The following is a 23,932-nucleotide window of genomic DNA, read 5'->3' on the forward strand; positions in this document are numbered from 1 at the left end:
GCTGAGGTCTCAGTGTTTACTCCTGTCTTTACTACATCACCTGTGACTGTGTCCACTGTAAGTATTTAAGAGTCAGACATGACGTACAGTAAATAAAATTTATTTTCATTGTTCAGACAACACACAGGTTCCTCAGTCAAATGGAAATAAAAAGTCAGCTGGTCTCAGTCCATGGACGCGGCTGCAGCTCAGGTTCTTCACTCGTCCGTCAGCAGCCACACCTGCATTTCATACGGCTCCTGACGCTGAGGGAAGGCAGCTTTATAAATATCAAGGCTCCTCACAGATGTGTGTGTGTATGTGTGTGTGTATGTGTGTGTCTGTGTGTGTGTGTATGTGTGTGTGTGTGTGTGTGTGTAGGGGTCTGAAGTGTGGAGGCTCATTTGCGCTGAACTTGTGTGAAGGATGAGGGCAGCTGGAAGGGCTGGACGGGTTTCTTACGGGAGTCTGGTGAGACCCTCTGGACCGCTGTGGGCAGCAGCTGGTTTCGTTTGATGATCTGCAAGGCGAGCTGGGTGTTACCTGAGGACACAGCATACAGACACACACCTGAGGATTATCATCCACACACTGAACACAGGAAGAGGTTCAAACCACAACCCCCATTCACATCAGCTGGACTCACCCAGGAGCTTAATGACCAGAAAAGGTGAGAGTACTGTCTGTTTACAGTCAATAACGCAGAGCAGGGTGTCACCTGTGACACCTGAGGGTTTTTTCATGCAGCTCTTCAGTACTGTTTATCAGCAGATACAGAGTCCTACTCTGCGTTTACCAAAATGCTGATTAGATACAGTTGTATGCAGTTCAGATCACAGCTGATATGAGCAGACTGATGTAAAGACGACCTCAGATCTTGATCCTGATCCATTAAAAGATGCCTGGATCAGGTCTGATTCTGGTCTCAGGACTCTTCTAATACCTGAGTTTCAGTATAAATATCAATGTTACTTTTCTGCTCTACTTACTTGGGACATGTTTTGCAACATAATATCTGAATATGATCATTAATGAGGAACTTTTATTTATATTTTTTAAAGAATTTTATTCTTCAGACTGTTTGTTGTTTTTATTGATATTGTTTTTTGAACTGGACCAAATGTTTTAGTTTTATTTTAGATAAATTGTGGAACTTGTCACTGTTATTAGTAGTTTTACTGTTGTTGGTATTAGTTGTTATTTTCTTTTTTCCTTTTTTGTCTTTGATTTTAATTTACATGGTTTTGCATTATGCTGTGCTTTTTACTTGAGTGGAGCCCAGGAGCAGTAGCTGCTACCTTGGTTGTGGCTAATGGGGATCCAAATTAATAAACCAATAAAATACTCTACAACAAAATAAGCCAAGTTCCTCACAGTGTGTGTTCAATGTTGACTGAACACAAAACGTTTAGTCAATAACAAAACAGAAAATGAGGATTAAAATAAAAAGCTCCAGATTCAAAGAGGAAGACTTTCTGTTCATTACAACAGGTCGGACTCAGTCAAGTCAAACAACTGCTGTTCCAGATGCAGATAAAGGTATAATAAGATGTTTTAATAACAGCTGCTGACAGCTGTTTTGTGTCATTATACAGAATTATCAATTTAGAAAATTTGTTTTCCTCTTGGAACAGTGTCATGAAACAGGATTTAAACAGCAGAGCTCCACCAGCAGGACAGAAGACTGCTGCTCTGCAGATTACTGTGGGGCTGTTTTTATACGCCCTGCCCGACAGCACTGAGGAGAAGCTCAACAACCTGACAGTGATTCAGAGGTTTTATAGACACAGTGAGTCAGTGAGTGTGACGGCGCTCTGACCGTTCTGTAGCTCTAAGTAGACTCCCAGCAGGATAGCTTCAGGTGGGATCTCCTTAGTGTTCACCATCGACGCAGCCTAATGAAGACAAACACATCACAGCTGGATGAGTCCTGAATAAAATGATCATGTCACTGGAAAATGATCAGAGGAAGAGAAACTGTTCAAACTTCAACAACAACACACTTCAGATACAGGTCTCACCCTCAGATACAGGTCTCACCCTCAGATACAGGCTACAGGTCTCACCCTCAGATACAGGTCTCACCCTCAGATACTGAGTACAGGTCTCACCCTCAGATACAGGTCTCACCCTCAGATACAGGTCTCCCCCTCAGATACAGGTCTCCCCTCAGATACAGGTCTCCCCTCAGATACAGGTCTCCCCCTCAGATACAGAGTACAGGTCTCCCCCTCAGATACAGGTCTCCCCCTCAGATACAGGTCTGACCCTCAGATACAGGTCTGACCCTCAGATACAGAGTAAAGGTCTCACCCTCAGATACAGAGTACAGGTCTCACCCTCAGATACAGGTCTCACCCCTCTGACCCTGATCATCCTCTGACTGGACCACATGGAGCTGACAGGTGACTCTGCACTTGGCTGAAGTTCGACCTGAACGCAACATTAAAAATGTTGTATCTAAGGAAAACCTGTTAAGTCATTTGCTGTTGCCATGGTTACCTGATGCAGACACTTGCGGGCCTTGTCGTACTCGCTCCTCAAGCAGTAGGCGCTGCCCAGGTTGAAGAGCATCATGGCCCGAGCTGATGTCACACTGCTGGGGTAACAGAGGGGAGTCTGCTTCCCTGCTACACACACAGGTCACACACACACACAGGTCAAACACACACACACACACACACACACACACACACACACAGGTCACACACACACAGGTCACACACACACACACGCAAACGGGAGTATTAGAGGAATACCTGTAATACTTTAAGTTAATCTATAGTCTTGCTTTGCTGTTTGACATCAGAATTAATTATGGACTTGGATGACGACTGTTCCTGTTTAAATATCCTACAGGTGAGATCCTGGATTGTTTCAGGTAAAGCTCAAGGTTTAAATGAAGCAGACTCACAGGACTCGACAGGCTCGTCTCCTTTGTCAGACCCTGTAGACACAAACACACCGGTCATTCAGGAAGCAGAACACACTGTGAGATTTGTTGATGATGAGTAAAACCCACAGACCTTGGTCCTGTTCGCTGCTCAGAACTCCCATCGACACGTCGCTCACATTCTCTGGGTTGAGGTGAGCGATAGCGTCAGAGATCCTGTCCAATGAGATGAGGGCTTCAGCAGCGTAGAGGTGACCCAGGAACCTGAGGAGGACAGACAACACCGGTTAGTGAGGAAGACACTGCTGGTCAAAACCTGATCTGATCAGTGTAGTCATTAGAAGCAGAGCAGGTGAACCAGAGCTGGGTTTGAGAAACAGGTCCAGGACTCACTTGAGAGATCCAGACACCTTGGTTTGATGGAGCAGCTTCTCGGCGTGGTTCAGAGCCATCAGGTTGTCTCCCAGTGCTAACGCCACGTAGGCACTACAGGCCAGGATGGAGCACCTACACATCACACAGGTGACAGCACTGATCACTGAGCAGCTCTCTGGGCTCTACAGGTGAGTTTACGTTCATGTGTGAGAGGAGAAGCTTGGTTACCTGAGATTTTCCACCTCCTGTTTCCTGAGGGGGGACGATGGAGCTGCAGACAGGAACTTATCAGCCTCCTGACCTTTCCCACTGCAACACACACACGGCACTCATCAGAACACAACAACACGTCCAGCTCCACTGGAGAGATGATCAACAGGGAGGAACAATCATAACAGTAACGAGAGGTAAAGGTTCATTATGAAACCTCCCTGTCGGCTCAGGAGGCAGAACAGAATATTAGCTGCAGTGATCTGGTCACAGTCCATGAGCCAGATGCATAAAACTCTGTGTAGATTCATGACTAAAACTATGTGTACGCACAAAACCAGAAAAACACACACACACACACACACACACACACACACACACACACACACACACACACACACACACACACACTCTTTTCATCAGAATTATGAAGCCGTGCATTCTCATGGTTCCACTTTATAAATCTCACTCGTGCACGAGCCTCATTTCCACTCCCACAGTCAGCCATGAGTGGATGAAGACTCTCCCTTAATCAGTCAGTTTGTATAAAAACAGTCTGTGCCACAAGTTATAGAGAGAAGAAAGACGGGAAGGACCTTCATTTACTGGGAGCAGAGAGTCTTCATGAGGCTCCACAGGCTCCAACACTGTGATTATTAATATTCAAATAGTATGAAACAGTTACAGAATGACCCACAATAAATAATCAGGATATTAACCGATGCTGAAGGAAACAACTTGAGTGATTTCCATCAAGTTGCTGTTTTTCTTAACACTGTCAAAATCCAGATACAAGATATCAGGACATTGTGTCTGTGAGTTTTCTGACCTGCAGGCGTCACTGTTCTCGCTGCCGCTCTCTGTGCTTCCTGATTGGCTGAAGCTCTTGGAGCCGTTCTCTGTCTTGGTGTCCTGCTGGTGTTCAGGCAGCAGCAGCAGAGCGTTCCTCAGGCAGATGGCTGCAAACTCCATACTGGCTACTGGGATAGCTGCTGACTGGCCCTCACTGTACAAACACACACACACACACAGAATTTGGGCCAATATTAAGCAAAATGAACTAACTGTCAATCAGTGTCCTACTCCTCCGATGTCATACAGTCAGACTCCAGGGGGGTAATGTGTATAAAAGGATGTACAGACATGTAAAATGTTTCCATGATAAAATGATGCAGACTTAAAACATGTGTAAGGTGTCTCAGTGGAAACATCATATCATTAGAGTTGTTAACATGCTGTTGTATAAGGGATATTATTATACAAGATGGAGAAGTGTTTTTTCTGATTTAAAGAAACCAACAGGACCACACACAGTGTTTGACAAGTAAATGTCTGAATGGTTAGTTTGATTTGTGGGGTTCAGGGCTGGAGGATGAAGGGAGTTCAAACTGACCTGTAGATGGTGTTCTGGGTCGACTGAGAAGCCAGGACGATCTTGCGATGGTAGCCCTGCCCGACAATAGACTGAACTATACCTTTTTTACAAGGTATACCTTTGCTCTCCTGCTCCGAGCCCTGGAGACATCAACACAGACACAAAACAACTCTGTGACTCTGCTCACCTTTAAACTATTTAAACATGAAGGTCTCAGAAATCTAAAAGGTCATTGGCAAACACATGTTCAACTTGCTGCATCTGATACTGAAATCACTCAAGAATAATGACCATGGTAGTTTGTGAATAATTACTGAAGCAAACCCATCATCATTATTATATAATGTTTTACTTGAAGTGAGAGCGACGAAACACAGAACTTAATCTCACTTAATCCTTCCATTTTTAAAAATGGGGGAGTGTAAAGTTGTTTTCTTTAAAAACTGATACTAAACAAAAAGAATATGCAAAATATCTTTAAAATAAGCCAAGAGGGAAATCAATTATGAAACAGAGCTACAGTTCAGAAGCAGATGAATCTTACCCCTTTGTTGGCAGAGATGCAGCACTCTGCGAGCCGTAACCACAGTCGGGGGTTGGAGTGATAAACCTGCACGGCCTCCATCAGACACTCGAACGCTGCCAGAGGCCTTCCGATGTGCAGCAGCTGGATACCACAGTTATACAGCAGCTCGTAGCGCTTGTTGGCTAGCAGAGCACACATGGGGATACCTGTGAACTTCTTAGCTGGAGAATAAAAAGGTAACAGACAGAGGAAATGTTACTAATGGGGAAGATGGTAACAATATATTTGATGAAAACCAACCAAGATGAATAAAAATATTTTGATGTCCTTTGTTGATAAAGAAGAAGAAAAAAAAAAAATCAATGAAAGTTGTTTTCCCAGACACAGTGTCCCTGTTACAGACATCTCTGTCAACAGGTTTCATGGTAGAAAGTTCCAGTGAAAATGCTGATGATGAGAAACAGACACATCATGTCTGTAAAGACACAGCGCTGTTGAATCTTTCAAATGTCACAAACTAAATTCCTCTGACAGAGAAGATATCTGAAAACAAACTGAACTAAAACTAGACGTGAGAGAGACATGTAAAAGTACTGTGATGAGAAGCTGTAGTATGTTTTCTGACTCATATTTTGATGAACACTTCCACAAAATGATGGTAATAGACAGCAGAGAGTCACGAGGATTAAGCTGCAGTGGAGCAGAGCTGCTGTTCTCTGAAGGAGAGCTACAAACTCTGTGCAGCCTTTCAGTCTACACATGACATAAGTGCATGTAAAGCAGACCAAAGCAGAGTCAGGAGACAGTGACTCACATTGGCCATTGTTTCCATCTCCCAGCTGTGCGCAGGTGTGGTCGTTCTCCTGTAGCGCCTTCTTGAAGTAGAAAATGCCCAGGTTATGTTTCCCCATTGCAAAGTGAATGCAGCCCAGATTGTTCCAGAACATACACCGAACACATTCACCTGAGGGAGACAAGGCAGGACACGTGCACAGTTCATCAAACAACACATACAAAAACCTGTCAGTTATATCTTTGATGAACACAATGACTGGAAGCAGCCTTTAGCCAATAATGATTCATCAACAGTCGAAGCCAGCAGCTTAGAGGAAGTCCTCAGTCCTCAGGTGCAGGAGCTGTCACCTGTCTTGATGGGTCCAGGATGCTCTGCGATGTTGGAGCTGTTCAGCAGCTTCACCGCTTTCCTGTAGTTTCCTCTCAGGTACTCAAAGTTACTCTTGAGGAAGAGCGAGGGCGCAGACTGATGAGGGGGACAGGAAACAGAGGTCACAATGAGAACCAGGAGAGGGTCTACTGACATGATGTCACACTATCTGAACAGCGGTGAGGACTCACGTTCCCTGCTGTGTTCATCACTGATTTGATCTCCCTTTTACAGGCCTTGGAGGATTTCATCTGGATGTAGGCTCTCACTTTGTACTGGAACACAAACAACACTCAGTCGACGGGACGGAGACTGACTCAGAAACAGTGGCTGTTTAAATCACAGCTCTTACCTGGTGCATCTTTGACTTGGCCGCCTCGATCATGGCTGTGAACTCTGCTTTCTGGTTTGCTCCGTCTTTGTTTGAGCTGTTGTTCTGAAATCAAGCACAGAACTTGATAAACTCAAACAGTAAACTTACTTCTTGACAGACAACATCTTCAGTTAGTGGCTACAAGAATCTGTTGTAGTCATTCAAGTGGCCCAGCTCCAATATTTAGTTTGTTCAGTTAGGTATAAAACTCTGAGAATAATTCTTCACTGACAACTGTTATCCGGTGTATCAGGGACACTGCTTTTGGAAATGTAATCACAATGCTGTGACCACCACAAACTAAATTCAATCCATCTCTGTTATTGGGTGGAGTTAGACATCTTAGATGTTAAAGTGATAGCTCAGGTTATTTGACATGGGGTTGTGAGAGGTATTTATCTATAGCCAGTGTGTTACGGGCAGTAGATTCAGATCAGCGCTGACAGGAGCTGAGTGATGAGTTCAGCCGTAGTAGCAGCAGCAGAAATAGTCAAAATTTCAAAAATAAAGCTACTTATATTAGTTTTTTTCTGTGGGCATTTTTTTTTTTTTTTTTAAGTTTTAAACGTTTTTTCTGTTGACCTCATCCACAGCAGCTCATCATTCAGCTGATCTGAATTTACTGCAGTTAATGCACTGACTATAGTTAAGTACCACACACGTCAAATAACCTGAACTATCACTTTAAACAAAGATGTGTGTACACATCCTGATCACTTGTTTCTTTGTTTTGACATCATTAGTGATTTACTGAAACCACAGACCTCAGCAACAAGACCTTTAAGTAATGTACTATAAAAGCATTTCAAAATAAGGGCAGATTGTGTAAAGCTGGGTTACCTCTCCTTTGCCGTTCTTGTTGCTTCCTTGCACAGAGAGTTTATCCAGCACAGCCAGCAGGTGGAGGGCCTTCTCTGGCTGGAAGGTGAGCAGGTACAGATCCACCAGCAGAAAGCACACAGCCTGAGCAAACTTCTCTTCTAGGACAAATAAAACAATGACTGGATGCCAAACTCAGGGCTGACACATGGAGCTTCATCACATATCTACATTAACTGAAATACTGTGGTCTGACCCCTGTACACAATCTGTTTTTATAGCTTTTGAGCCAAGACCTGAGACGTTGGTTTATTAGGTTATGAAATCTTTGGTTTGTCACCATATCCATTATTCAGAAGGGCTGCATTATTCAGCATTTATGGCTCAACAAGTCAAATCTCCTCAGCAGTCCACCTCCAAACCCTCAAGTCAGGTCTCCAGGCAGATGAGTCCAAGTCCACTTTAAGTCAAAGTCTCAGTCTACAACTCTGATTATTACGTCACATTTGATCAGGAGCCACAGTCATGTTTTCAAAGTGCTACTTCTGTCGGAGCCTCACTCAGAAAACCCAAACGTATTTACTTACAGTGAATGAAGGAGTCTATGATCACTAAATATTTAGTATTTTTGTGCTGGATAAATGGTTAAACATTGATTAAATGATGATGAATCAGTCACAGCAGCAGCAGCAGCCTGCAGTAAACCATGTAAACTACCACAACGTACCAAATGGTTCCAGAAACTGGTACAGCTTCTCCCCTATGGAGATGGCTTCAGAGTACTGTCGCATGTGATAGTGGATGATGGCTTGATTATAGTACAGCAAACTGTTCTCGACGTCGTCCAGCCCATCGACGTCCTCTGCTGATGTGTGCACCTGAAGACAGAGACGGGATCATTGATGAAACCAAAAGACCTCATGAGGAAACAAAGGCTGGTGTTTGTCAGGAGCTGTCACTGAACACAAATTCAACATGAGAAAAACATGACCCACATTTCAGTAGTTACCTGGTTCTTCATTGCCATGAGTGTCTGCTTCAGAGTCCCTGTGGTGGTCTGACCACTTTTATAAAACTCCACCACAGCTTTGTTCATGGCGATCTTGTAGTCCTCTTTGTTGAGCTCCTGCAGTGTTTCCAGGTTTTTGAGAGACTCGTCGTACTTCCCGGCCTGCGAGGAACAGACGGCGTCATTTGTGACATGAGAATTTCTCCTTGTGCTAATGTTGACACATTTCACACTTCACAACAAGCTCCAGACTTACAACTCATAAATTTGCTTCTGACGGTCCTGTAGTAGCTGCACATTTATCCACAATTCATGAGTGAAAGTCATAACTGCAACACGTCATTATTACTGATCTACAAGGTTTCAATGTCACAGATTTGTCATACTGTTACACTAAGTGTTTTAGAGCAGTGTGGGCAATGGTGTAAATTAATAAGCAGGACTTTGTAAGTACTTTAATTTATCAGGTATTTAACTTCCTGCTAAATTCCTGTTTGGTTATTTAATCCATAACAAGCTTTTCAAATGATTTTCTGGAACATTGGTCTGATTTATATTCATGTTACAATATGAATCTATATATACTGTGAAAGAGGAGTTTATTCATATTGCAAAACTCCGATCCACTAATGCACTACATAAACAGCCACAAGCACTGCATGCACACATGAAGCTTCCTGATTAGGGATGTCATCAGGATTTTCTGGACCTGATCCAGATCTGACTCCTTTAAAATCTGGTCTTCGCTGATATGACCCTTATTACTTATTTAACAGCTGTAGCTACTGAATCTGACACACTTTCTTTTTCATGATTTATATTCTAAATACCTGAGGTCATGGCCCAAACTAATTCAGTTGATCAGCTCAAACTATTGAATGAGATGAATCAAAGTTAAACTAAAAGAGATTATGACTCTAAGATCAATGTGAACCCAAAAGACCAGAGAGAAGACGATTCAGTATGTTGGATTTGTGTTACATGAACTTAAGTCACCAGGTTACAGTCAGCCGTCTCCAGTAAACTGATTTCTTAAATGTAATGTAAACAGGAAACCTGGTTTCTATAAACGGTGTAGTGGGTTACAAAACCAGATTTCCCCAGGTAGACTTCTCCTATGGGATCCTGATTTCCCTGTCATGTTTACACATAATCTGATTGTGAAAAAGTGCACATGTGCATGACAAAAGAATGGAAAGTAAAATCACACAGTGGCTGGATGAAAGGAGACATTGTTAATCAGGATTTACCGAAAATGCTTCATATGCACTTGCTGCCATTTCCTTCTCTTGGTCTGTCATTCCAGGCGACGATGAGCTGTCATGCTTCGCCTCGTTTTGTTCTGATCAAAATGAAAGAGAGAAAACAGTCAAACTTACATAACAGTGGTCTACAACCAAGGTTAAAAATGCAGTGGGAATGAGCGATGTTAACAAACTGCGCTGACACTCAGTGATCACTTTATTAGGAACACCACACTAACACAGGGTAGTTCCTCAGTCCGTCAAGTCATGGCCTCTGCTCCATGTTGACATGATGCATCACATAATCTCTCCAGATTTCTCAGTTGCACATTCAAGCTGCCAATCTCCTGTTCTACCACATCCACATCTACTGGATTGAGATCTGGAGATGGGGTGGGGGTCACTGAAGTTCACTGAACTCAGTCATGTTGATGAAACCAGTTTGAGATGACTTTAGACATGGAGCAGTATCCTGCTGGAAGTAGCCAATGGTGAACTGTGGCCATAAAGACATGAACATGGTCAGCAACACTGATAGTGATGGGTGAGGATGGCCTACATACTGTGAGAAGATATGTGTGTGCCCTCCGTCACAGACGCCCTACTGTGGTAGCTCTCACTTTAATATCTCAGGCTGTATTTGAATAGTGCGTAATGAGGCCCAATTTGTGCAAGAAAACATTCCCCACACAATTACACCTTCAATAGCAGCCTGGACTGTTGACACAAGGCAAGTTGGGTCCATGGACTCATGTCATATTTACACCAAATTCAGACCTGATCACCTGCATGTCATGGCATAAATCCAGATCCATCAGACAAGGTCTTCAACTTTGTAGTGTTGGCAAGTCTGTGTCCACTGCAGCCTCGGGTTTCTGTTATTGGTGACAGGAGTGGAACCAGCTCTGCTCCTCTTTACGGTTTTACAGGCTGTGCATCACCACTGGTTATCCGAGTCACTGATTCCTTCCTGTCAGGTTGAACCAGTATCTGTCCATTCTCCTGGCTTCCACCAACAAGAAGGTATTTTGTCGACAGAGCTCTGTTGTGGTGCAAATCCCAGAGCGGCACTTTATGAGACTCTTAACGACCGTCTGCAAACATCATGCCTCAGTCACACCAATTGTGATGTTTTTTCTCAACAACAACTGACTCAGTTCACCATAGAACCACTTAGATATTTGCGTTAAGAAACAGATGTACAGGTGTACCTGTGATAAAGTGGCCATGTCGTGTGTGTGTACATGACATCGATCATCTCAAAAAAAGACGTTTTATTGCCTCTGACACAAAAAAATCATTCATAAATCACGTTAACTTTACAAGGTGTTCCAGGCACCTCTTCAGCTAAACCAGTGTATCAGGCTAACGGAGAGCGGGGCTAACGCTAACTGTTCGTTACTCTGTTGACAGGTGTCTGTGGGATTACAGTTAAATTTATAGAGATGGCGTTAAAGCCAGAGGTCTCCGGGCATATTTGAGTCGTTTATGTCCTGATAGGGTTAAAAGTGCTGTAGGGAAGACACTAAAATATGACGTTTCTGAATGAAGTTTCGTCTGAACGTGTCTTCAGCCAACACGCATCTTGGCTAAGCTAACGTCAACTGGAACGGGTGTTGTGAGCTGGACCCCCAGGGTGTTTAGGATACAGAGAAACTGGTTAACGAAGAGCTGCTCATGGTGGAAGTGTTGGGTTAACTGCAGTAAACAGCACATCTGTTCACGGAGGAGCAACTAGCTCTAACTGACCACTGCTAGCTACCCAGCTAGCGTTAGCTGACACACTCACCTGCGTTTTCTGCCATTTCTGGGGTCTTTTGATGGTCAGTTAGAAACCCTGTGTTTGTAGTTAGGAGTATATTAGATTAAAATCCGTTGGTCGGCAGAAGAAACGTTAGAATTATAGCTGAAATACTAAATTTCCAGTGTTTCACACTGAAGATATTGTAGCCGAAATCCGTCTGGTCCGCTCTAAACAGATTCTTCTTCGCTGGTTGGTGACGTCTTCTTCTTCTTCTTTTACGGCGGTTGGAAGCCATGTTATTGGTGCATTACCGCCACCTTCTGCTCCGGAGTGTCGGTCAAACCACACGCACACACGCACACACACACACACGCACACACAACCTAAACTAGATTTCATCCTCCACTACAGCCAAGTCCTGCTCTAAATCCCTCCTCAGGATTTTAGTGGAATCAACTCATCTATTCTTACTCAATGTAAATATGTAAATTTTGTTAATTTCTAGATAATTCAACTTAGAATCTCTAGTTTTAATTTTCAGACTTAGAAACACAAGATGAATATACTTCCCAGCATGCACTGCTTGAGAGTTAAAATCAAATTCTTTTGTAGTTTGATAAAAATATACAAGATGTAAACTGTGTATCTTTAATACATGTATCTGATGTATCTTTAATACACGTCATGAGTGTTTCTGTTCATAATAATGAAAACATGGCCTATAAGAAATTAAAAGGCATTAGACACCTTCTACACCACTGGACTGCGTCCTCCACTGACTCCTGTTGGTGACAGTTTGTTATAACACGGTCTGATGATCAGCCTCTAGACCCTGGCCCCTCTTCCTAACATCCTCGTCCCCCTCCCATCATCTACTGAAGTGTGCTGTTCTTTTCTATTGAACTTGCTCACTGCCCATACAGAAATGTAATATATGACATATATGTCCCTATATCAAGAGTGATGTTGTCATATATATCACCTATAAGGGGATATATTATTATCACATATATACATGCTCTGGATATCTGAAGGCTTTGGGATGGATATATATTTATATATATGTAACATGTCTAAAATAAAAGAATACATACATAAACGTACATATTATATTTGTATGAGCTAGACATATATGAAAATATACTGTCGCCCATAAAGTTGGAATAATTTTGTTTTCAGACACAATCCTCTGTTTATTCCTATTTAAATGCATCAGTAATCACTTTTGACCAGGTGCAATCATTACATTATGTGTCTCAATTACCCAGATGAAATGAAATAAATCACATTGTCACAATCATTTCATGGAAAAAGGAAAAAAATATTATATTCCAATTTTATGAGCAACAGTGTTTAATTGTTCCAATTTCTCACAGGTCTGTATGTAATCTAATATGTAGGCTAATACATATATGTTTTTATTTCATATGTATATACATTTCATATATTATTATTATTACACATGATGGTCGTGTGTGTGTGTGTGTGTGTGTGTGTGTGTGTGTGTGTGTGTGTGTGTGAAACCTATCTAAAGATAACCCTCGATGAAGCAGTGACACAGACTGGACTGTTGTAACTACAGACCCTCTGCCTCTCCCTCCTGCTTCTTTGGCAGAGCTGCTGAGTGTAACTTTACACCCACAAATAAACCATGGTGAGCAGAGTTATTGACACCTGCGGGTGGTGGTGTTGCTTTGAAGGGGGGCGGGGGGAGGAGACTGACAGATGGAAAAGGTGGAAGTGAAAGTGTTACCGTTACAAACCAGAGATTGTCACTCAGCGGTCAGAGATGGACAAGTTTAAGACGGTTCTGAACATCGCCAACAAACAGACCAACCTGGGCTTCGGGCTGGTGGCGCTGCTGACAGCTGGGGGGGAGCAGATCTTCTCCTCCGCGGTGTTCAAGTGTCCCTGCAATGAGATGAACTTTCTGTACGGGATGGTCTTCCTGCTGGTGCCCGCTCTGGCTCTGCTGCTGCTGGGTTACATCCTGAGTAAGAAGACCTGGAAGCTCCTGACGGGTCTGTGCCAGCGCAGGGCCGAGCTGTGCCGCTGGAAGACGCTGGTCGCCGCCGGGGTGGCCCTCTTCCAGATCAGCACCACGGCGCTGGTGGCGCCCTCCAGCTGGATTGCTGTGGCTCTGCTCAACGGGGAGTACTTCCAGTGTCTGATGACCGGAACCAACGCGAGCGTGTTAAACTCGCACCTGTGTGCGGATAAGAGCTCCCAGGCCCACTGTGAGATGTACCTGTACAGGCTCCCCTGTGGCACAGACGGCAGAGTCCCGCAGGCTGACAGGGATAATGTCCTGATCAAACTCAGAGCCGAGTCTCAGGTCAGTGCTGATCTGCTCCAGCAGGACCAACTGTACTCATAGAAAATGTTTCTGCCCTCTGATGACTTCAGCAAAGCACAACATTGTAAGATAAGACAAGACAACATGAGATGAGACAAGACAAGATAAGATGAGACAAGACAATATAAGATGAGATGAGATGAGATAAGATAAGGCAGGACAAGACAAAATAAGAAAAGACAAGCTCAGATGAGATAAGATGAGATAAGATAAGCTGAGGTTAGATGAGATTTTCCTTTATTAGTTCCACAGTGGGGGATTTTCAGTCTTACAGCAGCAATGTGGACAAAAGAAATGCAAAATGAAAATGTCTAATACTAAAAATGAGTAATAAGGGATATTACACAGTTGGTGTGTGTTAATTATTGTGGTGAGTTTGTCAGTTTCTGCTGTGTGTGGTGTATGTAGTCTACTGAGTGCAGTTAAGTCATACTGTAGTATTTATAATAATGTGTCAGACATTTATTATAGCTTCATTGTCTTTAGGCAACTGACAGTGTGATAGCACATGACGGAGCAGATCCAACTCCGCCCGCTGCATCAAGTAAATCATTTTAAAAAATCTGAAATAAACAACAATATAATGATGATGACATCTGTTCATCTGTAATATTCAGATTCAGGGTGTGAAGGGTTTTTTTTCTGTGTGTAACGTTCAATTTCCAGCTTATTGATATGACGTGCTTCTGTTGTGTTTTTAAAAGGTTTCTGAACCTTGAACAACACGTTCACCTTCAACATCCGGCCTCTTTGTTTTTGTGCATGGAAGGTCACCACACATGATTCATCTCACCTTGTAATGTGACAAATATCTCGGTGTTTAAAATGACTCCTCTATCTATCTGTGTGTTCATGGCGACTGCAGATTCTGGGCTGGCTGCTCATCGCCTTCATCATGCTGTCCAACCTGATGGTGACCTGTCTGGCTCGGTGCGCCTCCCCCATCAGCTACCTGCAGCTCAAGTTCTGGAGGGCGTACGCTCAGGAGGAGAACGACCTGATTAATTCATACACAGCTAAACACGCCAAACAGCTGGCTGAGAGGAACCTAAAGAGTTTCTTCAACCAGACACCCCCTGAACCCCTCACCACCCCGTCCAACAAGGACTGGGAGAAGATTTCCTCCCTCTACAAGTTCAGCACCAGAGACCAGTACTACAGCACCCTGCACCGGTACGTGGAGAACTGCCAGGAGACCGACAGCAGGATGATGAGGATGACTTCAGCCTCGTCAGGCGAGGCGACAAACACCCCAGCTGTTCTTGATTTTGTAGACGATGCCAGGATAGCACTGTGAGGTGGTGTTAGGGTCAGACCGGGTCTGGCTCTGAGGAGTTCATCCAGAGATTAAAACTTGTGGTTTGTGTGGGCCTCAGGATTCACCTCATGTTTTGCTTTTAAAGGAGAATGCTTTAGCTAAAGTGTGAAGCAGAGTATGTCATTCTCATGTTGTCTGAGCTGTCCTAAACAGGAAATATATTGGGTGTAAGAGCCAACCACTTCCTCTGCACTGGTGGTAGACTGCACACATACACGCACACATTCAGCCAATGAGCATCAGCCATGAAACGAATATATTTCCTCTGTTCACATCAAACTGATGTCTCTTGATTCAGCTCTGTACCATCTGTGGTCCACTTTCCAATTTTAAATTGAACTCAAATAAATGTGACTTGATTTGACCGATGGTGTTGGTGCAAAAAAGATGATGATGATGTGTTTCATGTGTGCAGAGGATGTTTTGCAACTGTCTGTATGCTGCATTCAGAGTGTTTTAGTCTCAACGATTGGTCTTCTGGGAATGGAACAGAGAAACCACAAAGAGGATGTGGGCACTTCTCCAATCCACTGACTCCTGCTCTGTGTCTCTGCAACGCGCTGTTCTCCATGGGAATGTGACAATAGAGGGAATGAAAGCTCTCATTCTGCATGTATGGTATGTTTATTTCCTCTTTGTCACGCCATGTGACAGTGGTTATTGAATGCATGCTGCTGACATGCGGGGAAGAAAATCAAATCAAATTATTTCACTGCTTGAACAGAAACAGGAGGACGACTCTGTTTCACTTCCTGTGGTGTGTTTTTGATTGTTGTTTCACGCTGTATCCCAGGTCACATCACCGCCAATAGACTCAGACCGGTGTTCATAAGAAGCAGACCAACCTCGGCACTGTTAGAGCCGGGGAGGGAAGCACATGAAGAGGGATGTAAACGTGAAGAGAAAAAGGGAAGGCACATGAAGAAGAAGTCACTTCCCCGCTGTAGAGGCTGAATGTTTCCTCTCAGCGGCAGCACAGCAGCAGGGACTTTCCTCTGGAGAAGAGTAGATGTGGTGAATGAGGAGGCGTCACAGTGACTGAAGGAGGAGCCTGGAGAACAGAGAGTCAGACAGAGGGAGGAGCACAAACAGGCTTGGCAGCTGTGTGTTGTTTTTTTTTTTCTTCAGCAGTGAAACAGCAGCGGGAAGGGAGTGACTGCCGGCTGCACAGACACTCAGCTTTCTGTTGTCGTCTTTCTCCTGAGTTCATTTTTCTGGCACAGAGCGTCCTCACTCACACCATGGATAACTTCCAGACCATCCTGCGTTTCTTCATGAACCAGAAAGCCACCATTGGCTACAGCTTCATGGCTCTGCTGACTATAGGCGGGGAGCGAATCTTCACCATGGTCTCCTTTCAGTGTCCCTGCAACCACGACCAGAACTTCCCCTACGGGCTGACCTTCCTGCTGGGCCCGGCTGCGGTGCTGTTGGTCATGGGTCTGTTCCTCAGCACCAGGATGTGGAGGCTCTACACAGGCTGCTGCCTCGACCCCATGAAGCTCTGCCCCCGTGGGAACTGCTTCGGCTGCCTCAGGGTGTTCATGAACATCTTCTCTGGGGCCTGCGTGGCCCCTATAATGTGGCTCTCTGTGGCCCTGCTCAACGGGACCTTCTATGAGTGTGCCGTCAGCGGCCTGGATGAAAATGTGGTGGTGGATCTGTTCTGTAAAAACAAGACCTTGAAGTGTCGGGAGGAGCTGGCCCGGGTTCCCTGCGACCGATCCAAGCTGTCCAGCGAGGAGCGCATGGAGCTGCTGCTGATGCTCAGGGCCCAGTCACAGGTGAGACACACACCTGAGGATGAGACTAGTCCTGTCACAGTGATGTCATGAGGGTTATCATCTTACAAATAGTAGGTTATTGAGTTCAAACAATGAGGGTGTTTACCAGGCGGGGAGGATCTAATGAAAGATTTCATTCAGATGCATTATGGGAAATGTAGGCTCCAGTCAAGTCCAGACATGTCAGCCTCTGATGCATCAGGTTTGATTTTAACTTTACTGGGCTGCAACACTAAAAGCTCCTGGAGCCACATGTGTGAACAGCTGAACTGACCGAGAGTCTGAGTGTCAGGTCTAAACCCAGTCTGCATCTGATGTTAGGCGTCCCCGGTCTCAACTGTCCTGTGAGTGAGGGGGAGCACAGCTGTGCAGATGTTCAGTGAATGGATCAACTGAACTCTGCTCCAGTTTAAAGTGACTAAACCAGTGCATTCTTTGACTGAGGGATTCTCCAGTGAGAGACAGATTAAGCACCATGTCTTCCCCCTCCTGTCCTCAGCTCTTTACTGTCATCATTATAAACCTCATTACCTCGTTAACCTTGTTAGATCCTCCATGTCTGGTGAATCCCCACATCTTCCAAATAACCGCACCCCTGATGACATCACCATGACATCATCATCAGAGTATGAAACAAGGACAAACCGACTCAAGAGAACTTCTACATGGTTGTTATTCAATATCAGATATCACAGTCCTCATCAGTTAAACCTTTAAACCTGAATTAATACAAAGCAATTCAAGGATTTTCTTTATTAGTTATCACTTCTCACAGATATAATATTTTTTAAATAGATTTAATAATGTACATGTTTTCTCCTCTAAGATACTCCATTCAACCACCACTAAAGTGTGTGTTTTCATGATCATGAGATAAAGTGAGTTGTCAAATACAGATGAGATTTAAAGCCCAGAGAGCCCGAGAGAAAAAGCGAGTAAGTGGACCTTGAGTTAGGAATGTTGTGTTATTGTCAGAGCTTTTACAATCCTGGAAAAACATTTCAGATCAGTGGTTTTTGGTGATTACTTATTTAAAATTGGTCAAGTCTTAATATAATTTACAATCATACTACAATTACATACTATCAGTATTTATTTAAATATACTGTGCGTATTTCATTGTTGTGTGCCTGCAGATCCTGGGCTGGTGCATCATCATCCTCTCTGCCATCGTGGGCCTCCTGGGAACCTGCTACCACAACTGCCGCTCCAAAGTCAGCTACCTGCAGCTCACCTTCTGGAAACGCTACATGGACAAGGAGAAGGAGAGCTTCGACACCTTCGCTGTGGACTACGCCACCAAGCTGGCCGAGAGGAACCTGAAGAGCTTCTTCGAGAACAAGGACCCCGCCCCGTTTCCTTTCCCCAACCACAAGGCATGGGAGGAGATCTCCGCGTACTACACCTTCTCCAGGAGCGAGCAGTACTACAGCACCCTGCAGCGCTACGTGGAGAAGGCGGACAGGGACTTCACACCAGAGAAGAGGCCGGTCCTGGAGCTTGAGGATGGAATAGAGATGAGCTAGTGGAAGAGACTGTGGTCTGCTCGCCATTTTGTTGGTAAATACAGAAACTGGATTAGTGAGACCGGGCGATCCTCATCACTGTTAGTAAGGGCTAATGTATGTGCATGTTTGACTGAGGAGAAGCCCAGGCTGCCTCCTCTCTGACAAAGCTAACCTCACTATGTTAACTGCAATGGTACGACCCTTTAAGCACATGAGACAATAAAGGACATAACCACTGTTTTATACTAATGCTCTCTACCTCTGTAGCACAGGTGCATTGTCCGTCTTCTATTAACGCGGCGTCTGAATGTTTTACATACTTTGGATTTACAAGAAAACATATTAACAAATTTCCAGTAACTTTAAGAAAATGCATTCAGGGCCGTGGCTGCGGGTGGAGACACTGAGGTCATGTCCTCAGTGTTAGTTCTATTCAATTCAAATTTAGTTGTATACTACGGTGGCCCTGAGAGCTCAGTGTTCTGCGACGGAAGTGTTTCCAGGGGACACAAGCGGCAGGGGAGGGGGGAGGGGTTCACCAGGTAGAGTGAGTACGAGCTCTCTCTCTCTCTCTATCAGAATTAAGGCAAAATGATTACTTAAAAAGAAAAAAAGTGATGAACCAGGCTGGGACGCAAATGTTGTTCAATGCTTTTAAATCTAAAGTCACAAAGAATTGAACAAGTCTCAATGAGCCAGGTTCATCGCCTAGAAACACTTCTGTTGATGAAGATGTTTTCTGGAGTTGTTTGTGTTTTGTGTGTTTTCTTAAGTTGCAGTGTGTTGAGCTCTCAGGGCCACCATAGTGTCAAATCATAACATACATATCTCAAGTTAAATTACAGAGAAGGTCAAGACCTCACAAGCACCTGGTGACAGTTGAGGGAAAAAACTGGGAAAAACCTCTAACAGAACCAGAACCAGACACAGGGTGGGGGTCTGGACCACAGTTGCCAGTCTAGGGCCAGCTGCTGTTTCATAGGGGCCAGTTAAATCAGCGCTGCAGTGAATGGCTCAGACAGGTCATCCAAATAAAGACAGTGTCAGTGTCAATCAAATACACCACTCTCATCGATATACATATAAAAACAGCCTGTGAGTCCTACAGTATTATAGTTCAGTCCTCCTCATGCTGCACAGCTAAACCAGGATGAACTCTCACAAGCAACCAGCAGAGCTGAGCTCCTGCACAGGTGAAAAACCAGCGAATGAAAAACTGGGGAACTTAGTCTGATTCTGAAAATATCTAGAATAGAATCTGAAAATATTTTACTATTTCAAATGATTGAAACCTTATTTCACTGTAGAGCTGTGAGCAGAGCATTGATTCACTCAACCCTTCCTTACCCCTCTCTCTCTCTCTCTCTCTCTCTCTCTCTCTCTCTTTCTCTTTCTCTTTCTCTCTCTCACACACACACACACACACAAAAACACAAAAACAGTGACACCAACAAAGCATACAAGTTTATTAGTGACTGTCCTCCTGTAAGAAACAGGTCCATAGGTCGTTATTATGACCCGTACGTATTGTTGCTAGGCAACATCTAGTGGTCGTAGTAGTTATGACAGGAGCAGTGACGTAGTATAAAGAGAGACAAAGTCCACGTCAGGAGGAGGTTGTGGTGGATGGATGAATATGACACAGGAGAGCGGTGTTCGATTCCCATGAGAAACCAGCGGTTTATATTGTTTCTTTTATACATGAGTGTTCAGCAAAGTTAACCATGTCATTATTATTGTAACCATGACGACAGAGATCGTCTGATGTTGAGGAAGTACTTACTTTAACCCAAATCATGATCTTTTCCTAAACCTAACCAAGTAGTTTTAGTGCCTAAACCTCTGGGTACAGTCGTGTGTTTATTACGGTAACCATGACAATAAAAGTCCGGTACGCCTGTCACCTTAGGGGCGCAACACTGACAAACAAGCCAAACTCTCCCAGTTATTTCATGTAAATGTCAACTTTCCGGTGTTTGTTGTGAGTCCAGAGTGTGACTGTTCATTCACAGTTACACGACAGTCACCACATCAGGCTGCTGGATATCTATTAGTTAATAATGAAATGAGGCTAACGTCACCTTCCTCTCTCACTGCAGATGTTGCAGTTCCCTGTTTGACCACACTCAGTGTCAGACCTTTAACAGCAGTTACGAATTAGAGTGGTGATGTTTCACACATCGGTCAGAAAACGATAGGAAACAGGAAAAACTGCGTTTTTTTGAGGACCACAAAGAGATCAAGATTTGATGCAACAGGTTCAGCCCCCCCAACCCTGACCCCCTGATGTACCCCACAACTTCAGGAATGTTCATTCTACAATTTATGAAACCTAAAATCAAACACAGCAAGCATAAAAGAATTATACACTAAACAAATAAAATATGAAAGATATTTTCATATTCCGGATTTGTTTACTCTGCTGTTTTTGGTGCTTTGGGGGAATTTGACCTGAAGATCCTGCTACGGCCCTGGTTTCATTTTTGATGAATAATTCATCTCTAAGCTGAAAACGTGAATGAAATGAAAACATTAAACTGTACGACTGCATCAAGTGTCTCCTGTTTTTGTGTAATGTGTGAGAATGAAGGTTATGTCTTTTTAAAGCCAGCCAGTGTAAACAAATATGATATACTGACCACCTGGATTGTCACGTTTGACAAAGAAGGAAGTGTTTCGTCTACTGTTCTTACAGTGATCCATGTAATTACCTTCCTGAGAGGTGAGCAGTCTTTCAACATTCCACCTTGTCTGATCCGCAGGTAAAGACACGTGAGCGTGATGCCCACACTTGTTAGAATAGCAACACTAGTTTTGATCAGCAGTGTGCTGATTATAAAGTTGTACATACTGAGATCAAAAGCAACATTTCAATGCATTTAACTCCAAACAATATGGTGTGATATTTTTTTATACCAGATTTACAGCAATATTTATGAACTTTGCCATATTTACTTTTCTTCAACAGAAAATATATAAATAATACTAATGTAATGTTTATGTTAAATCACAATGTTAAATCTAAATCTAAATGTTAGACATTGAATCAAATGTTAAATCTAAATGTAAATGTTGGATCATAAATCTAAATGTTAAATATTAAATTGAATGTTAAATCTAAATGTTGGTAAAACTAAATATTTTAATAAACAGAAGTATTTAAGTCAAACAGAAGTACCACAATAAAAGCTTGATCCAGCACCATCCACTATCAATGCAGACTCTAAGCTCCACTCCATTCAAAGGTTTCCCTCTGTGCACCTGCAGACCCAGACGAGCTGGAGGAGAAGCACTGAATACAGCACAGATACATACAGTTGTAGTGTCAATAGGTTCAAACTGCAGCAGCTCCCCCACATCAAAAAGTTCACTAATAACTACAGTGTCAGACCACAAAGTCAGAATCACCAGGTATCGCTGATCGACATCGACTAAGTGTGACACCTGGGGACCGATCACAGTGGCCAGGCAGTGGAAGAACTGACAGACGGGAAACATCTGGTTTGTGTTAATGATGCAGAAATACAAAAACAAATGTGAATGCTGGTGAGAAATCTGCTCTAGATGTGAGACCAGTGACCAGAGGGACCAGAGTAAAATAAATATAGCAACGATACAGAGGGAGAAAGCTACCTGGGAAAATTTCCTGGGTGAGTGTGATGAACATCTTCGTCAGATTAGTGACAACATATAAACATAGAGATGATTAACTGTAAAACGAGGCAGGGTGTAGTATCAGCTGCACTAAAAGCACAGGAAGGGAAACACTTGGCAGGATGATAGGTGTAAACAAGCAGTAAAGGGTGGAAACAAAGGAGTCAAACTGATCATGGAGAATATAAACATGGAAATCGAACAGCAGGTCTAGTCCAGGAATATTCCAGATATATTGAGAAGAATAGTTGATAATAAACAGCTTTTCATAGACTGTCAAGTTATTTACAGTGTGAGTGTAAGAGTGGGTCTATATTAGAGCCAGCCGTCACCAAGACCTGTTTATGAACTACTGTTTACTAATTCAAGGTTAGCTAGTCAGGGGAAAACATAACGCCCATGTGGGTACCAGCACTGTGGAATCCTGGGAAAAGAGGAAGCAGATAAGTTAGTGAAGGAGGCGGTCAGAAGACATGAGGAAATAATTCAACAGTAGCAGCAGTACTGGGGCCGAGCATCAAGAGGAAGACACTTACATGAAATACAGAATAAAGTAGGAGGGGTGAGGGATGAAGGAACCAACAGAAAGGATTAAGGGCTGGTGACAGCAAACAAACATTAAAACAATTTTAACTCAGAAACTGTTCTTATTTTTTAAGAATTAAAAAAACATTGATTTCTTCTTTGTTAATATTTTTATTTAGATCATTCCTATGCTCTAATGTGATCTGTATTAATGACTTCTTTATTTGTGTGTGAGTGTTTTGTCTGTATCAGTGATTTCTCCGTTCTATGCAAGTTGTTAATAAAAAAAAAGCAAAACCTTACTAAGACCCTCTCTGCTGGTTTTTACTTTCATTTGTCACCTGTCTGCAACACGATAAATAATAAACAAAAGTAATATATGTACATACATTGAATTTCCATTTATTAAATATATGTACATATAAAATAAAGATATATGTAAAAAAAGAGACATGTTTAAAATTAATGAAAAATTAATAAGAAACACATACAGTATATAAACATATAGAATTTTTGTGTATGTATGTACACATTTAATATTTAAATTTGCATATATAAATTAAATATATATCATTAATATATACGGTCACAACTTGTTATACCACATAAAGATTCATCATAGTTATTTCTAATATATGTAAATATACACATTTTAAATGGGTATTTAATATATGCCAAACACTTATATGTAACTTATATGCTATATATGTAATAATAATATATATCCTTACAGTTAACATATATGGCAACATCACTCTTGATATAGGGACATACATATGTCAAATATTAACTTTCTGTATGGGTGCAGTGGACAATTAGAACCAGAGGGGGGCAGTAATGTGACGCCATGGACGTCAACTGCCGTAAAACCCCCTAGAAGAAGACGAAGAAGAAGAAGCGGACCGTGTGTGCACAGTGTGTGTGTTAGCCTAGCTTAGCGGGATGATCTTTCTAACTTCCAGATAACCTGCAGCCTCACCACCATGACAGACTACGCCGAAGAGCAGAGAAATGAACTAGAGGCGATAGAGTCCATCTACCCGGACTCCTTCACAGGTCTGAACCTCAGCAGGGG

At 43.0% G+C, this 23,932-nt stretch overlaps 4 protein-coding genes across 10 annotated transcripts in view; 3 read left to right on the forward strand and 1 right to left on the reverse strand.

Annotated features, from left to right (window-relative positions):
- Window positions 1-84: 84 nt before the first annotated feature.
- cnot10 (CCR4-NOT transcription complex, subunit 10) lies at window positions 85-13,630 on the reverse strand. Of its 6 annotated transcripts, XM_023418688.2 has the most exons (20): window positions 11,758-11,959; window positions 9,975-10,066; window positions 8,725-8,886; window positions 8,443-8,593; window positions 7,737-7,876; window positions 6,876-6,959; window positions 6,715-6,798; window positions 6,502-6,619; window positions 6,173-6,322; window positions 5,377-5,579; window positions 4,851-4,972; window positions 4,287-4,463; window positions 3,476-3,556; window positions 3,266-3,379; window positions 3,006-3,136; window positions 2,894-2,926; window positions 2,482-2,609; window positions 1,799-1,874; window positions 442-522; window positions 85-245 (listed from the first exon to the last, which is right to left on the reverse strand). In XM_023418688.2, the coding sequence occupies exons 1-20, from the start codon at window positions 11,771-11,773 to the stop codon at window positions 229-231; spliced, it is 2,160 nt and encodes a 719-aa protein (XP_023274456.1). In that variant the 5' UTR covers window positions 11,774-11,959; the 3' UTR covers window positions 85-228. The 6 variants fall into 6 exon arrangements, with proteins under 6 accessions (XP_023274456.1, XP_087033325.1, XP_023274454.1 ...); XM_087177199.1 differs by lacking the exon at window positions 11,758-11,959 and adding an exon at window positions 13,550-13,630 and having other exon boundaries at window positions 85-522; XM_023418686.2 differs by having other exon boundaries at window positions 85-522; window positions 7,737-7,873.
- Window positions 13,451-15,750, forward strand: calhm6 (calcium homeostasis modulator family member 6). The gene is made up of 2 exons (XM_023418672.2): window positions 13,451-14,047; window positions 14,934-15,750. The coding sequence occupies exons 1-2, from the start codon at window positions 13,502-13,504 to the stop codon at window positions 15,363-15,365; spliced, it is 978 nt and encodes a 325-aa protein (XP_023274440.1). The 5' UTR covers window positions 13,451-13,501; the 3' UTR covers window positions 15,366-15,750.
- Window positions 15,751-15,901: 151 nt separating this feature from the next.
- On the forward strand, window positions 15,902-18,923 carry calhm5.1 (calcium homeostasis modulator family member 5, tandem duplicate 1). The gene is made up of 2 exons (XM_023418673.2): window positions 15,902-17,170; window positions 18,307-18,923. Exons 1-2 carry the CDS (start codon window positions 16,628-16,630, stop codon window positions 18,694-18,696), a joined length of 933 nt encoding a protein of 310 aa, XP_023274441.1. The 5' UTR covers window positions 15,902-16,627; the 3' UTR covers window positions 18,697-18,923.
- A 4,799-nt stretch (window positions 18,924-23,722) lies between these two features.
- Window positions 23,723-23,932, forward strand: part of rwdd1 (RWD domain containing 1) — a 3,813-nt gene continuing 3,603 nt past the window's right edge. Inside the window, exon 1 of one of the 2 annotated variants that reach the window (XM_087177204.1) lies at window positions 23,723-23,913. In XM_087177204.1, the coding sequence (XP_087033330.1) occupies window positions 23,841-23,913 (73 nt within the window). In that variant the 5' untranslated portion in view covers window positions 23,723-23,840. The remainder of the gene's footprint in view (window positions 23,914-23,932) is intronic. The other variant, XM_023418674.2, reaches the window with a different exon arrangement.

The sequence above is a fragment of the Seriola lalandi genome, unplaced genomic scaffold, assembly GCF_002814215.2.
Source record: "Seriola lalandi dorsalis isolate HSWRI2012SDOR001 ecotype SW California unplaced genomic scaffold, Sedor1 jcf7180002054583, whole genome shotgun sequence".
NCBI lineage: Eukaryota > Metazoa > Chordata > Actinopteri > Carangiformes > Carangidae > Seriola > Seriola lalandi.

Coding starts and splice junctions, on each gene's coding strand:
- calhm6 (XM_023418672.2), top strand. CDS start 13,502: ATGGACAAGTTTAAGACGGTTCTGAACATCGCCAACAAACAGACCAAC. Junction 14,048..14,933: donor AACTCAGAGCCGAGTCTCAG/GTCAGTGCTGAT, acceptor TGGCGACTGCAG/ATTCTGGGCTGGCTGCTCAT.
- cnot10 (XM_023418685.2), bottom strand. Junction 3,557..4,286: donor GAGAACAGTGACGCCTGCAG/GTCAGAAAACTC, acceptor TGTGTGTTGCAG/TGGGAAAGGTCAGGAGGCTG. Junction 3,380..3,475: donor CAGGAGGTGGAAAATCTCAG/GTAACCAAGCTT, acceptor TGTGATGTGTAG/GTGCTCCATCCTGGCCTGTA.
- calhm5.1 (XM_023418673.2), top strand. CDS start 16,628: ATGGATAACTTCCAGACCATCCTGCGTTTCTTCATGAACCAGAAAGCC. Junction 17,171..18,306: donor TGCTCAGGGCCCAGTCACAG/GTGAGACACACA, acceptor GTGTGCCTGCAG/ATCCTGGGCTGGTGCATCAT.